Genomic DNA, 13,656 nt, shown 5'->3' with positions numbered 1-13,656 from the left:
CCAACAAAAAACTTCTCATGGAGAGAAAGAAGATCAATTTAGAAATGAAGGAAGTGGAAGTGAGGGAAATATATTCGAAGGGATTCAACTTAGGAAAATGATGTAATAATTACTTCAAATACTAGATCATATAAGGGCATGTGAGAATCTCATTTCAATTTTTGTGTCTAGGTTGAGATCATTTGATTTTGGTTCGGCCATTAGTGCCCAAACTGTTGTCTTGTTGTCAACATTACCAAAGTTGCCCTTAAGGTGCCAATTGAGCAACTTGGTGAAACAAAGGGTGTAGATGAAAAGTTGTAGTTTGGATATGTCAAAAGAGATGAAACATTACATTTTTCACTAAAAAGAAGTGGAAATATGTAAATAAAAGGAAATTACATGCAATGTGCAAAAGTTTCCATGTAACATTGTAACATTATTTATGCAACATTGGAACTTTTTACCTCTTGACCAAAAATAGATGGGAAGTTTTTTAGGTAGTTGAAACATGAGCAAGAGGATTATATATGACTCCTAAGAACAATTGTATAATGTTGGAAAATATTAAGCACATTTTGGCAATACAAGTTAGTCATATGTTTTGGCAATTTCTTGCACAATTATCTTGCAACTTGAGAAACTACTATTTATTGCATTATTTGCTAGTTATTTTTGTTGCATTTAGGTAGGAATAGATTAGTTCTTTCATTATATAAAGGGTTGTTTATTTTTGTGAAGTTTTGAAGTGTTAAATTAATTTTGGTTGGAAAGAACCATGTGACTGCTTGATTGAGGGTTTGATGGTAAAGTAGGCCCCTACCTCAAGTTTTCACCATGGACTTTCAAGTGTCATTGGAGGGATATGAGTAGGGGAAATGGTCTTTCTTTTTGAAGTGATAGATTGTGGAAAACTCACAATGGAAAACATTTCCATCAAGCTCTAGGTGAGCTGCTAGTGAGTTTGACTAGGTTGAACCCATAACAAAGTGAATAAAATGTAGAAGTGCATTGAACTAGGAAATAGAATAATGGATTCATGTTGTATTAGATCAAGATAAGCTATGGTACATCAAAATATTTGTCATTAATAAGCCATTTGAGCCCAAAAAAAGACCTATGGCATTTTACAAAACTTAAAACCCTAAAACCCACAAAAATTTTAGGGCATCGAATAGGGTATTCAAAATGATGATTGGTTTGGTGGGTCTTTCGTAGAGGTACAAACCTTTTTGGATAAGCTTAAGGATATAGTAAGTGATGGAACACTAGCCACATTGCCACCACAAAGAACACTCATCAGATAGACTTCATACTACAAGCTTCTTTGCCAAATAAAGTAGCCTATAAGAAGACACCTTGACAAAATGAGGAAGTGGCTAGGCAAGTGCAAGAACTACTAGAAAGTGGCCTAATAAGGAAAAACATTAATCTTTGTGTAGTTCCCATACTTTTGGCACCCCAAGAAGAGGGAACATGGAGGTTATGAACTAATGCATGAGCAATTAATAGGATCACTATCAGATATAGGTTTCCCATGCCTAGAATTGAAGGTCTGATGGGCTATTTAGGAGGTGGACAATATTTCAGTAAGATTGATCTTATAAGTAGCTATCACCAAACTAGAATCAAGGAGGGAGATGAGTAGAAGAAAATATTTAAAACCACACAAGGGTTATATGAGTGGCTTATTATGCCATTTGGGTTGACAAATGCCCCTAGGACATTTATGAGGCTTTTGAATAAAGTCTTGAAGGACTATATAGGTAAATTTATGGATGTATATTTAGATGACATATTGATATTTAGAAAAACTAAATAAGAATGCCTTAGGCACCTAGAAATTAAAAAATTTGCATGATGAAAAGCTAACCATAAATTTGGACTGTGAGTTTATGAAGTAGGAGTTGGTGTATCTTGGTTTTGTTGTCTCAAAATGTGACTTGAATATGGATCCTTCAAAAGTGGAGGAAATGTTAAGCTTGTCCCCTCCAAAGTCTGCTAGTGAAGTTGGGAGCTTCTATGGATTACCTATATTCTATAGGAAATTTATAAGAAAATTTAGTGAAATCTACTCACCCATATTGGATACAATCAAAGGGGGTGTAAAGACTAAATTGTAGTGGACTAAAGAAATTAACAAAGGGTTTGGAACCTCAATGCATAACATGGCTACTCAACCAATCTCAGTGTTGCCTATGTTTGACAAGTTGTTCACCATTGAGTGTGATGCAAGTGATGTTGTAGTGGGAGCAATTCTAAGTCAGGAAAGAAGACCAGTGTCCTTTTTTAGTGAAAAGATCAACAAAGCCAAAATGAGGCACTCTTCTTATGAGTTAGACTTATATGCTCTTGTTCAAGCCCTAAAAAAATGGAGGCACTACCTATTTTTCAAAGAGTTTGTGGTCTATATTGATAATCAAGCATTTAGTTTTTTAATTCACAAGATAAGCTTAATTATAGGCATATGAAGTGGGTGAGGTATTTGCAGACCTATACCTTCACCATTAAGTACAAGAAAGGTCAAACAAATAAGGTGGTTGATGTCTTAAGCATAAGAGTGTTGATTGTTGAAGAAACTCAATTAAAGAGTATATGAACTGAAAGCTTCAAGGAGTTGCATAAGGAGGATGAAGACTTCTCTACAACATGCAAGGTATGTGTAAACTTTGATAACTATTTTCATAGTGGATATTTAGACTATACTCTACAAGAGGGTCTATTATATAGAGGTGGATAGTTGTGTGTACCTAGAGGGTCTATGAGAGAAAACTTAATTCAAGAAAAGCATAATGGTAGCTTGGGAAGACATTTTGGTCTCAAAAAAACCTTGGAGTTAGTGCAAAGGTTTTATTATTAGCCTAAAATGAAAAAAGGACATTAGAAGGTATGTAAAGAGTTGTAACATATGTCAAAGAGAAAAAGGGACATCCTCAAATGTAGGTCTTTATCAACCTTTTCCCATTTTCAATAGGTCATTAATTGCCCCTAGGCATTGTAACTAAGGGCCACCCCTAGTTTTTTAATTGTTACTAGAACATATGCTACAATAAATAAAGTTAAATTAGATTACCATATTATCATAATTAAAATTAAAACATAACTTATACAAATATAATTCACTAGAAATAATTCTTAATAGATTTATAATCACGAATCTTAAAATAAAAATAGAAATTAAAACCATTTACTAAAGAACTGTTAATTAAATTTAACCCCATCCTCCCAACAATAAAAGGATATGTCCCTATACCAAGAAGCCCCCATATTATGGTTAAATTAAAAACATAAATACAAAGTTGCAAAGTAAATTTTTCACAAAATTTGTGGAAGGTAAATATTGTAGAATAAATTTGTCTCTGAAATAAAGGAGTGCTTTTTCCTTCTGATCATCATGTCTGTCTGTGAAGGAAAGCAGAATGTTTTACTGTCAAAGAAAAGTCCGATTTAATTTTATTCTCCTGATCAATGCAACGGCTCTGCTAACGTCGGCTGCGTGCTTTATCATTTTGTTTAGTCGTTTTTGCGCTTTTTGTTTTTTGGTTTAGTCGATTTGTGCTTGTTTTGATTTCGTTTAATCGATTGAGTGCTTTGCGTTTTTGTTTAATTGATTGTGTGCTTTGTTTTTATTTTGTTGAATCGATTATCTTCTTTTGTTTTTTGGTTTAATCGGCGGCTCTCTTGCTCCGTGACTGTTTTCATTGGGGAAAAAAGCAGTATTACCGTTAGAGAAAACCCCTTTATATATGAGCGGATTAATTTGTGAGAGGTCATGCAAGTCCCCTCCCTCATCCATCTGTAGAAGATCTGACAGATTTCTCATCTGGTTCAGGTTTTTCCTCTCGTCCTCCGATTTTGAGTGGGGGCGCTTCACCAGGTAGCAGAAGTAGCTTTGTCCAGGTTCGAGTCCCCTGTTTTGACAAGTGAATAGTTGCAGAGGAAATGTGATGCATCTTTGAAAACCCTAAGCCCTATTTAACAAATTGAGGTTGCAGTCCACGAGATTTTGGTTGGAGATGATGTGCTTCTGACAAATTGGTGTGGCTAATGATGCTTTTCTAGGGACAACTTGTGGTATTTGAAATTTGCAATGCTACAAATCAAAGTTCCAAGGATACAATTGCAGCTTCTCTGCGTGATCTGAAGATTTCAATTCGAGGTAATTAATCTCTTGCCATGGTTTTCACGAATTTTACTTTTCAAAACCTGTTCGTAGTCAAATTAGTTTTGCTGTGTAGAAATTTGGGGTTAATCTTTTGCTATGGTTCCTTTGTTTATGAAATCTGTTCATAGCACAGATCAGATTTATTGTGCTTTATTTCATTCTGGAAATATTCTGTTGTTATCAGGCAAATGGAAGGTTTGATTCTATAATTTTATCTATGACTTTTTCTTTTTTCAGCACTGTGATATTATTGTAAACTGTCGTGATTCCGTTTTAGTTTCGGCATTTCAAACTTTCAATAATAATTATACGAATTATTATCCTTCATATTTCTTCTATCAGGTTTGATCAATATTATCATGTGAATAATAAGCTTCTTGGGTGCATTTTATTCTATACAAAGGAATTAAATAGAGCGCATACAGTTGAAGAGCAGATTAATTAGTTCTAGGCTTTGGTATTAAAGGGATCCTGTGAATTTTAGTGTGTATTTTGTCTACCATAAAGACTTCTTATTCGATTTCAAAATTCTTGTGTTTGGGCTGTTAAAGGCCATAAAAATAAAATAATCTGTAATGAACAAAAGAGGAACAAAAATGGTTTGATGTGGTCAGGGAGATTAGCATGCTGTAATCTTCCTTAATAATCTCATTAGGTTTTCCCAGTGTGGATTTATATCAATATTTTCTCTTGGCGTTTTATATTTTTTTGTTGTAAATTTCTCCTGTTTGGGTCATAATTTTTTGCATGAAGTGGACAAGTCTGTGTATTTTGAAATCTTCATGTGGTTCTTGATTGACTGTAATAGCCAATTATGCAGTAAATCTTATTAGTCAAAATAACAATGTGAAGAACCATGTAAGCTTATATTTGGAAATTTGCTAATGCAACTATCGTTTCATATTTGGAAATTTGGAATAATGCTAAGATATGCAACTATGGACTTTGTTGATTAGAATTACATTTATTTTTAAAATATTCCTCCTTTTTGTTAATCTGCATTTGTCTTTTTACAGTTGTGTACGCACTGGGAAAGACGCTATCAGAGGATGGGCTCTGGCCGTGTACAGAGACATAAATATTGACAATTAATGCACCTACGGGTACGGTGACAGTTAGTATAGTCTGCCTATTGTATTTCATTTGTCAATATAGTTAGAATTTTGATTTCACTGTTATACTTTTGAATCAGTTGTTCAAATTGATCAATTAGTTTGTAAATTATTATGTAAATGAACTTATTGTTTAATTCAATCTTTTTTATTTAGGAGGGGTTGAATTCGTCTCTTCTTTAAGAGGGGAGGGAGTGAATTATATAAATTAATATGTAAATGAATTTATTGTTTAATTCAATTTATTTATTTCAGAGGGGTTGAATTTGCCCCCCTCTTTAAGACTGGATGGAATGGTTACTAACCATGATCATTCTTTTCAGTCTAATGTTTCATGCAGATTTTTATATTGAATGAATTCTGTTATTTAATTATACAATATTTTTTAATTATAATTTAATTTGGTAGCATTTTTAATAATAACTGTGACACTATAAATACATTATGATCTAGATATGTTTGTTTAATATAATTTAGTTTTTTATTTGTTTAAAATGTGTTTGAAGTTGAACACTGATTTACAATGGTATAATTTAGTATCACAATTTACTTTTAAAGTAGAATATTCATGTTTTGATCTATTAGGCATTTCATTTGCTCAACTTGTATATTTGGGCTTTGTCTTTCTGTTTAGAATTTTATAGATGTAGTCACACTTTCTTTAGTTAGCAAATTCAAGTTATGTGATTGAATACTTCTGAATTTATTCAAATATAGTAAACATTTCTTAACATTTTCTGATTTGTATATCAATATTTGTTCTCTTATAATAAAAATGAAAGAAGCATCTTACTTTTGTCAATTAAGAGTCCACCCAAGGCTCTTGAACATTGACCATGATATGATATCTTGAAGGCACTTGAAGAATAGTCTTTTCTTATATTTAGGGAATTCTCACTTTTCTCCAAATTTTCAACTTTCCTGATTGTCCCTCGACAAGTGGATTCTGCATTGTTTTCTATTATCTGCCTACAACATATTTTAAAAAATTGTGTAAATTTTTTACCTGTCATCTTATGTAGCTTTCAGTGGTTTGTAAGTGCGCCTATAATGCTTTGGCAAATTTCACTTTTGGGATGCTTAGACTTTTCTCTATGTTGTGATGAGACATAAAGCTCACCAATCCTTGCATTCCATCTATAATGAAACTGGATTTGTTGATTATGTATAGAGGTTAAAACTCGTATTCGTTGGTCTATATAATACGATAACTTGAACTCAAAGCTGGTCTGATTTTTGTTGACTGGTACCTGCGATCGATTTGAGGAACAAGAGAATAATTGATTAAGTTAGCTCTTTTGAAGCGGTGGAGAAAATAAAATCAATGAGAACTGATTATTAATCTACTTATTGTAATCTTGAATTTTGGCATAGGGCTGGTCAGATTGAATTTTGGTTGAGCGAGTAACATCTCAGATCTTATTTGTTTTTATTTAAGCTATGATCAGAATTAAGCTTCGCAATTGAAATTTTCTTCAGTGCTTTGAAGTTTGGATGATTTCTGTTTCCTTGCCACGGTCAACTTGACATAGCATTTTTCAGTCATTAGTTATGTTTTGAATTGATTAGTTTGGCTGGTTTTAATTACTGGTGTGCTGATAGTCGGTTATGTTGGAATGCGTGTGGCTATTCATTTCCTGACAAAGATCATAATGTTTCTGCTGTTACAATGCTTCTTAGTAAGCAGGGATCAACGTCTTCTATGAAAGTATAGACTAATGTTTCAGGTTTGTAGAGTTTTTATCTTTCTTAAAAAAAAATTGTAACTGATTTAAATAATCTCTAAATATTTTATTCAACTAATCCAGATTCTTCTTAAAAATAAATTTGTAACTGATTTAAATTAATCTGCAAATAATTTATTTAGCTAATCCAGGATGTTTTATATTCATGTAATGCAGTGATCCTAAGCCATCCCATGCGTGATGGGTTGCCAAGGGCTAATTAGTTTTTGTTCCTTTTGTGAGGCTCATTATATACAGTAGTAGAATTACAAGAGGCCCATGTTTTTATTTTATTTTGAAAGAAAACGTGTACTTTTCTTTTGTTGGTCTGTTGCTTCATGACTGTTAATTATCATTGGGCAAAAAATAGTATTACTGTTAAAAACAGAACACTAAAGAGGAGTGTCTATTGTTCAATCTGAATAGGTTTCCACAATCCATTAGACTTTTTTGACAATTTGCTTCTGGATTTGATTGTGTTTGCTATTTTTTGGCATCAACGTTTCGGATCACACTCTGTGGTCCATCATCAGGATGAGAGAATGCAAGAATGAAAAAATGTGAGCTGATCCAGCTAGTGCAGGGGTTAATAAAGGGAGAAGGTAGGTAAAAAGTGAGGTGGACATAAAAAACTTGAGGGTAGGACCCACGGGAGAGAGAAAGAAGAAGAAGCACTGAAAACAAGGAGTACAAAAAAGGCCAAAACTCCAAAGGAAAAAAGAGATAAAATTAAAAGAACTTAATTGAGAGTAAGCGAAGGAGTCTCCCAAGTAATGAATTAGAGAAAATAAATAGTAAAACACAAAGCAATCTAGAGGCAAAAGAAAGTAAAAAAAGAGCGTTAAAAGGACAGGAGATATAATAAATATATGTATGCGTATATGAAAATATAAACATAAACACTATTAAAGGAAATTAATACCAAATACTGGTACAAAAATGACCTAATAATAACGATATAAAAAAGAATAAATAAGACAACTATTGAGGTAAAAAATGAATAAATAAATAAATAAATTTAAACAAATAAAAATCAAAGAGGAGGAAAAGGCGAGAAAAAACGAACAAAGGAAGACGAAAAGGGGAACCAAGACTAGAAAGTACAAGAAGGGGGAGGCTGAGGCGGAGCACAAAAAGGGGGGGGGGGGTTTAGAGCCACGACATAAAGGAAAGCATACACAAGAGGCAAAGGAGCGAGCACGACCAGGGAAGAAGAGAGGAGGAAGGACAGGGAGGGGGGATGCTCAAGGGCAGTGAAGACTATCCAGCGAACTTAATAATGGTTGCCAAGACTGGCTCAAGGACCATCCATCCTCTCGATTGAGATTAAGGGGATGGTGGTGAATTTCAATGGCTTCCATTAACTTCCTCTTGAAGTAGTTATCTTCCTTGACAAGGATTTGGGTGCTCTCGAGACAAATGTGGTGTTTGGTTGCAGATGAGTGCTCAGCTAGAGCAGATTTTTGGACTCTTTCATGTTTGATGTCTGCACCATGCTCCCTAATTCTAGTCTGGAATGAGCGACCTGTTTCTCCTATGTAGGCTACACCACAAGAGCAAACAATCTTGTAGACTCCTGAGTTTAGAAGAGCATCCTTGGAGTCCTTAAGAGGGGGAACATAGTTGCGGATCCTGGTCAGGGGTTTGAAGGTAACCCTGAGGCCCTTTTTGGACAAGATTTTGGCAATCTTTTGGGATATACCATCAACGAAAGGAAGGGCTACACTCAAGGGAGGAGGAGACAAAAGAGGTTTGCGGTTGGCACTGGCGAGAAGGAAAGATTTGGCCTGGTTAAGCGCCTTAGAAATTTGCTTATGAGAGTAACCATTAAGCCTGAAGACACGGCGGAGATGGGTCAGCTCCTGGTTCAAGTTGTCATCATCGCAAATTCATGATGACAACTTGAACCAGGAGCTGACCCATCTCCGCCGTGTCTTCAGGCTTAATGGTTACTCTCATAAGCAAATTTCTAAGGCGCTTAACCAGGCCAAATCTTTCCTTCTCGCCAGTGCCACCGCAAACCTCTTTTGTCTCCTCCTCCCTTGAGTGTAGCCCTTCCTTTCGTTGATGGTATATCCCAAAAGATTGCCAAAATCTTGTCCAAAAAGGGCCTCAGGGTTACCTTCAAACCCCTGACCAGGATCCGCAACTATGTTCCCCCTCTTAAGGACTCCAAGGATGCTCTTCTAAACTCAGGAGTCTACAAGATTGTTTGCTCTTGTGGTGTAGCCTACATAGGAGAAACAGGTCGCTCATTCTAGACTAGAATTAGGGAGCATGGTGCAGACATCAAACATGAAAGAGTCCAAAAATCTGCTCTAGCTGAGCACTCATCTGCAACCAAACACCACATTTGTCTCGAGAGCACCCAAATCCTTGTCAAGGAAGATAACTACTTCAAGAGGAAGTTAATGGAAGCCATTGAAATTCACCACCATCCCCTTAATCTCAATCGAGAGGATGGATGGTCCTTGAGCCAGTCTTGGCAACCATTATTAAGTTCGCTGGATAGTCTTCACTGCCCTTGAGCATCCCCCCTCCCTGTCCTTCCTCCTCTCTTCTTCCCTGGTCGTGCTCGCTCCTTTGCCTCTTGTGTATGCTTTCCTTTATGTCGTGGCTCTAAACCCCCCCCCCCCTTTTTGTGCTCCGCCTCAGCCTCCCCCTTCTTGTACTTTCTAGTCTTGGTTCCCCTTTTCGTCTTCCTTTGTTCGCTTTTTCTCGCCTTTTCCTCCTCTTTGATTTTTATTTGTTTAAATTTATTTATTTATTTATTCATTTTTTACCTCAATAGTTGTCTTATTTATTCTTTTTTATATCGTTATTATTAGGTCATTTTTGTACCAGTATTTGGTATTAATTTCCTTTAATAGTGTTTATGTTTATATTTTCATATACGCATACATATATTTATTATATCTCCTGTCCTTTTAACGCTCTTTTTTTACTTTCTTTTGCCTCTAGATTGCTTTGTGTTTTACTATTTATTTTCTCTAATTCATTACTTGGGAGACTCCTTCGCTTACTCTCAATTAAGTTCTTTTAATTTTATCTCTTTTTTCCTTTGGAGTTTTGGCCTTTTTTGTACTCCTTGTTTTCAGTGCTTCTTCTTCTTTCTCTCTCCCGTGGGTCCTACCCTCAAGTTTTTTATGTCCACCTCACTTTTTACCTACCTTCTCCCTTTATTAACCCCTGCACTAGCTAGATCAGCTCACATTTTTTCATTCTTGCATTCTCTCATCCTGATGATGGACCACAGAGTGTGATCCGAAACGTTGATGCCAAAAAATAGCAAACACAATCAAATCCAGAAGCAAATTGTCAAAAAAGTGTCTATTGTGTTATAAGTTGCATTAATATCAAATGATGATATAATAAGTGATATCAAATGATGAAGTGTCACCTTTTTATAATAGAATTGGGTAATAAAGAATAATATAAAATTAAAATACAATAATAAATAATATAACTAAAAGAGGGGTAAAAAATTTATTGAATACCAAAGAAAACAGAACAACTTAAAAAACAAAGAGAACTACAGAGATTTATTCTGGTTCACAAGTTGATCTAGCACCTTAGATAAATCAAGGGGAAGCATCCTATGATCAATGATGTTCCAATCCGACACATGCTCAGAGGCCCATTTAGCCAAACAATCAGCCACATCATTCCACTCACAAGGAATATACATAAAAAACATAGAATCCAAAGAATTGCATAACTGAGTGATCTGCTGAAAAACCAGAGCCAAATGCCAATCCACATCAACAAGGTTTCGTCTATTCAATAAATTCGCAACCACCTATGAGTCAGTCTCACAGATAATTCTTCTCTAGCCATGTTGACAACATTGTTCCAGTGCAACCAAGATAGCAAGGGCTTTCATGAGGTTATTTGTATGGTGACCCTTGTATAATAGAAAACAAAATCTGAATATCACCAGAGTTGATACCAGCCGGTCCAGGATTTCTTCGAGAAGAACCATCAGTGTTGATTTTAAGAACTCCAGCCTCAGGAGGAGACCAATGCCCCTCACGATTAACATGCTGAGAGCATTGCCTAGCTCTATTTGTAGAGTGTCTGTGGGGGAATGAGGGAGTGCTACCCTAAAGAGGAAATGAAAGGTCTGAGTAAATACCAACATCACTAGGATCCAAACCTCCACCAATGTCACATTTAGTCAGGAGTGTTTCATGAAGAAAACTAGCAATTTTCCCCCATAGGTGCCTGATTTCAAACTGAACATCATGAAAGATCCTCCTATTTCTCTCAAGCCAAACATACCATAAAATAAAGGAGGGGCCAATAGTCCAAGCAACCTAAAGAAAATAAGTCTTGGAAGGGGGATGGCCTAGACGGTCCCAAAACTCAGACAAGGAGGAGACATGCCAACACGTGCATCCCCCCACACTCCACCGGAAGTGACAAATTTGTTTGACAAAGGGGCACTGAAAAAAAAAGGTGAGAAATAATCTCTTCACTATTGTGGCATAAGACACAGATGGAGGGCCCCTGAAAGGCTCTCTTGCCAAGATTCTCCCAATTAAGACAGCGATTGTAAGCCAGAATCTAGAGGAAAAAGTTACACTTAGGCCAAGAAAAGCTATTCCAAACTCTCTTCTACCAAGAGACCTCCACCTCACCAAAAAGTTGTCTAGTTAGCACAAGGTACCTTGAAGAAACATAATACTTGCTAGAAGAAGCACCTCCCCAAGCCAAAACATCAAGTTCCTGCAAAGAGTTGCACTCCCTAGAAGCCAATATCTAAGAAAGTTCCAACCAATCCCCTAGAGAGCCACCAGGCGGCCAATCAAAAGAAGTCTTCCATCTATAACCAACAGCAAGGCCTAGGTTATGAGCCTTCTTATAATGAGCCACCTTTTCCATCCAGCAGAAAGGAAAAAATCACAAAGAGGCTGCAAGTGTGGATGAGAGGACAAGAGAGGAGGATGCCTATTCTAGGAATCACTCCAAAATAAAGCCTCAGTGCCTCTATTACAGATCCAAAAAAGACTTCTCTTCACCAAGTGAGCACTAATCTTGAGGGTATTCCACACCATAGAGCCTCTTCCCTCAAGAGAAAACTTGGAAATATTTGAAGTTTCAACATTAGGTAAATGCTTCTGTGATAGGATACGAGCCCAAAGCTAAGACTGACTGGAACACCAACGCCAATAGAGCTTGGCAACACGAGCTTGATTGCACAAGATAACAAAATGAAGGTTAAGGCCTCCTTCCTTTTTTGGCCTACAAACGATATCCCAATTGATGAGGCTTCATTGGTATTTTGCAAATTTTCGCTCCAAAGAAATTAGCGAGATAGAGCATCAAATTCCTTAAGAAAATATGTTGAGGCAACTTGAATCATGCTTTTGTATATGGGGAGGGCCTGAATCATAGATTGTAGAAGAGTCACCTTGCCAGTAGTAGAGAGCCACCTTTGAGTCCAATAATTGACTTTTTGTTGAAGCTTGTCAAGCAAGCTCTGCCAGAAAAGCCTAGGTTGTCCTCCCACCACAATAGGGACCCCCAAGGAAGTTAGAGGGAGAGACTCAATCTGAAATCTCAAGATATTAGCAATCCTTTGAATGCAATTTTAATGATAAATTAAGAGATATACAATGGGTTGTGATTTTCTCAGTATAAGAAAAAAGAGAGGGGGTGAGCTCATTTGAAAGGAGATATGGAGGAAGGAAGGAAGAGGGGAGCATAGTAATTAAAGATAGATTAATGGAAGAAGAAAGGAATCAGAAGAAAATAAGAAAGTGACTCTTTTTAAAGGAAACTCTTTCAAAGGGTAGTAATATTGAAAGGTTTGACTCTTCCAAAGAGTGGTAATTGTAAGAGCTTGTAACTTTTTGGAAGGGTCTAATGATGAAGGATAAATGGAAGAAGAAAGGAATTCAAAGAAAATAAGGAATTGACTCTTTCAAATGACAACAATGATGAAGGGTTGCAACTCTTTTGAAGGGTGATAAATATGAAAGGTTGTCTCTCTCTCAAAGGGAAGAAATGGTGAAGGGTTGTGACTTTCGTGGAGTGGTAATTATAAGAGCTTGTGACTTTCTCAAAGGACAGAAATGATGATTAAGGTGTCGTAACTCTACCAAATGGTGGTAGTTACACAAGGTTATGTCTCTCTTGATAGGTATATGTTGAAGACTTGTGACTCTTTCAAAGGGCGATGATGTTAAAGATTGTCACAATTGTAGAGGGCAACCTTGATGAAGAGGTGTGACCCTCCCCACCTTGGAAAATATAAAGTGAAGAAGCTTTCAACTAAGGAGGACATATAGGGGACATCAATTTGGGGAATAATATAGTATTCTTAAAAGCAATAATGAAAAGTGGTGGTGTATTTAAAGGTAAATTAGATATTATATGTGTTTTTTTGACCTAATGTGATATCTTATTTGAGGAAGAGGTGCCAAGGTATAAAGAGAGGTACATTGCGATTTAATGTGCTTATTGACCTAATACGTTATGTTGTTTGGTGAAGAGATGCCTCTTGGAAGGTATAAAGAGAGGTACTTTGAGACCTTTTGGTATGTTTCTATTTGGCAACAGTCTTATAAAGTAGATTTGAGGTTATGAAAGGGGACTTTGAGGGATTAAGAAGGTATGTGAGTAATCTTTAGGAAGGCTATGAGTAGATCTAATAAGTGAATGCATGAGGGGG

At 36.1% G+C, this 13,656-nt stretch overlaps 1 protein-coding gene across 1 annotated transcript; it reads right to left on the bottom strand.

The window, feature by feature from the left end:
• Positions 1-8,224: 8,224 nt before the first annotated feature.
• LOC149542601 (uncharacterized) lies at positions 8,225-11,022 on the bottom strand. The gene is made up of 3 exons (XM_089795741.1): positions 10,918-11,022; positions 8,889-9,038; positions 8,225-8,842 (listed from the first exon to the last, which is right to left on the bottom strand). The coding sequence occupies exons 1-3, from the start codon at positions 11,020-11,022 to the stop codon at positions 8,225-8,227; spliced, it is 873 nt and encodes a 290-aa protein (XP_089651867.1).
• Between the last annotated feature and the right edge of the window lie 2,634 nt (positions 11,023-13,656).

The sequence above is a fragment of the Cupressus sempervirens genome, chromosome 8, assembly GCF_028749045.1.
Source record: "Cupressus sempervirens isolate cs-2001-9-10 chromosome 8, ASM2874904v1, whole genome shotgun sequence".
NCBI classification, from domain to species: domain Eukaryota; kingdom Viridiplantae; phylum Streptophyta; class Pinopsida; order Cupressales; family Cupressaceae; genus Cupressus; species Cupressus sempervirens.
Note: the sequence above shows the minus strand (reverse complement) of the source record. Positions and strands in the feature narration are given on the sequence as shown.

What these genes read in the sequence shown, in the direction of transcription:
- LOC149542601 (XM_089795741.1), bottom strand. Translation starts at nt 11,022, where the DNA reads ATGTTAATCGTGAGGGGCATTGGTCTCCTCCTGAGGCTGGAGTTCTTA. An exon ending in ACCGGCTGGTATCAACTCTG is followed by an intron (nt 9,039 to 10,917) that starts GTGATATTCAGA and finishes CATCAACGAAAG; the next exon opens with GAAGGGCTACACTCAAGGGA. An exon ending in CGGAGATGGGTCAGCTCCTG is followed by an intron (nt 8,843 to 8,888) that starts GTTCAAGTTGTC and finishes AACTTGAACCAG; the next exon opens with GAGCTGACCCATCTCCGCCG.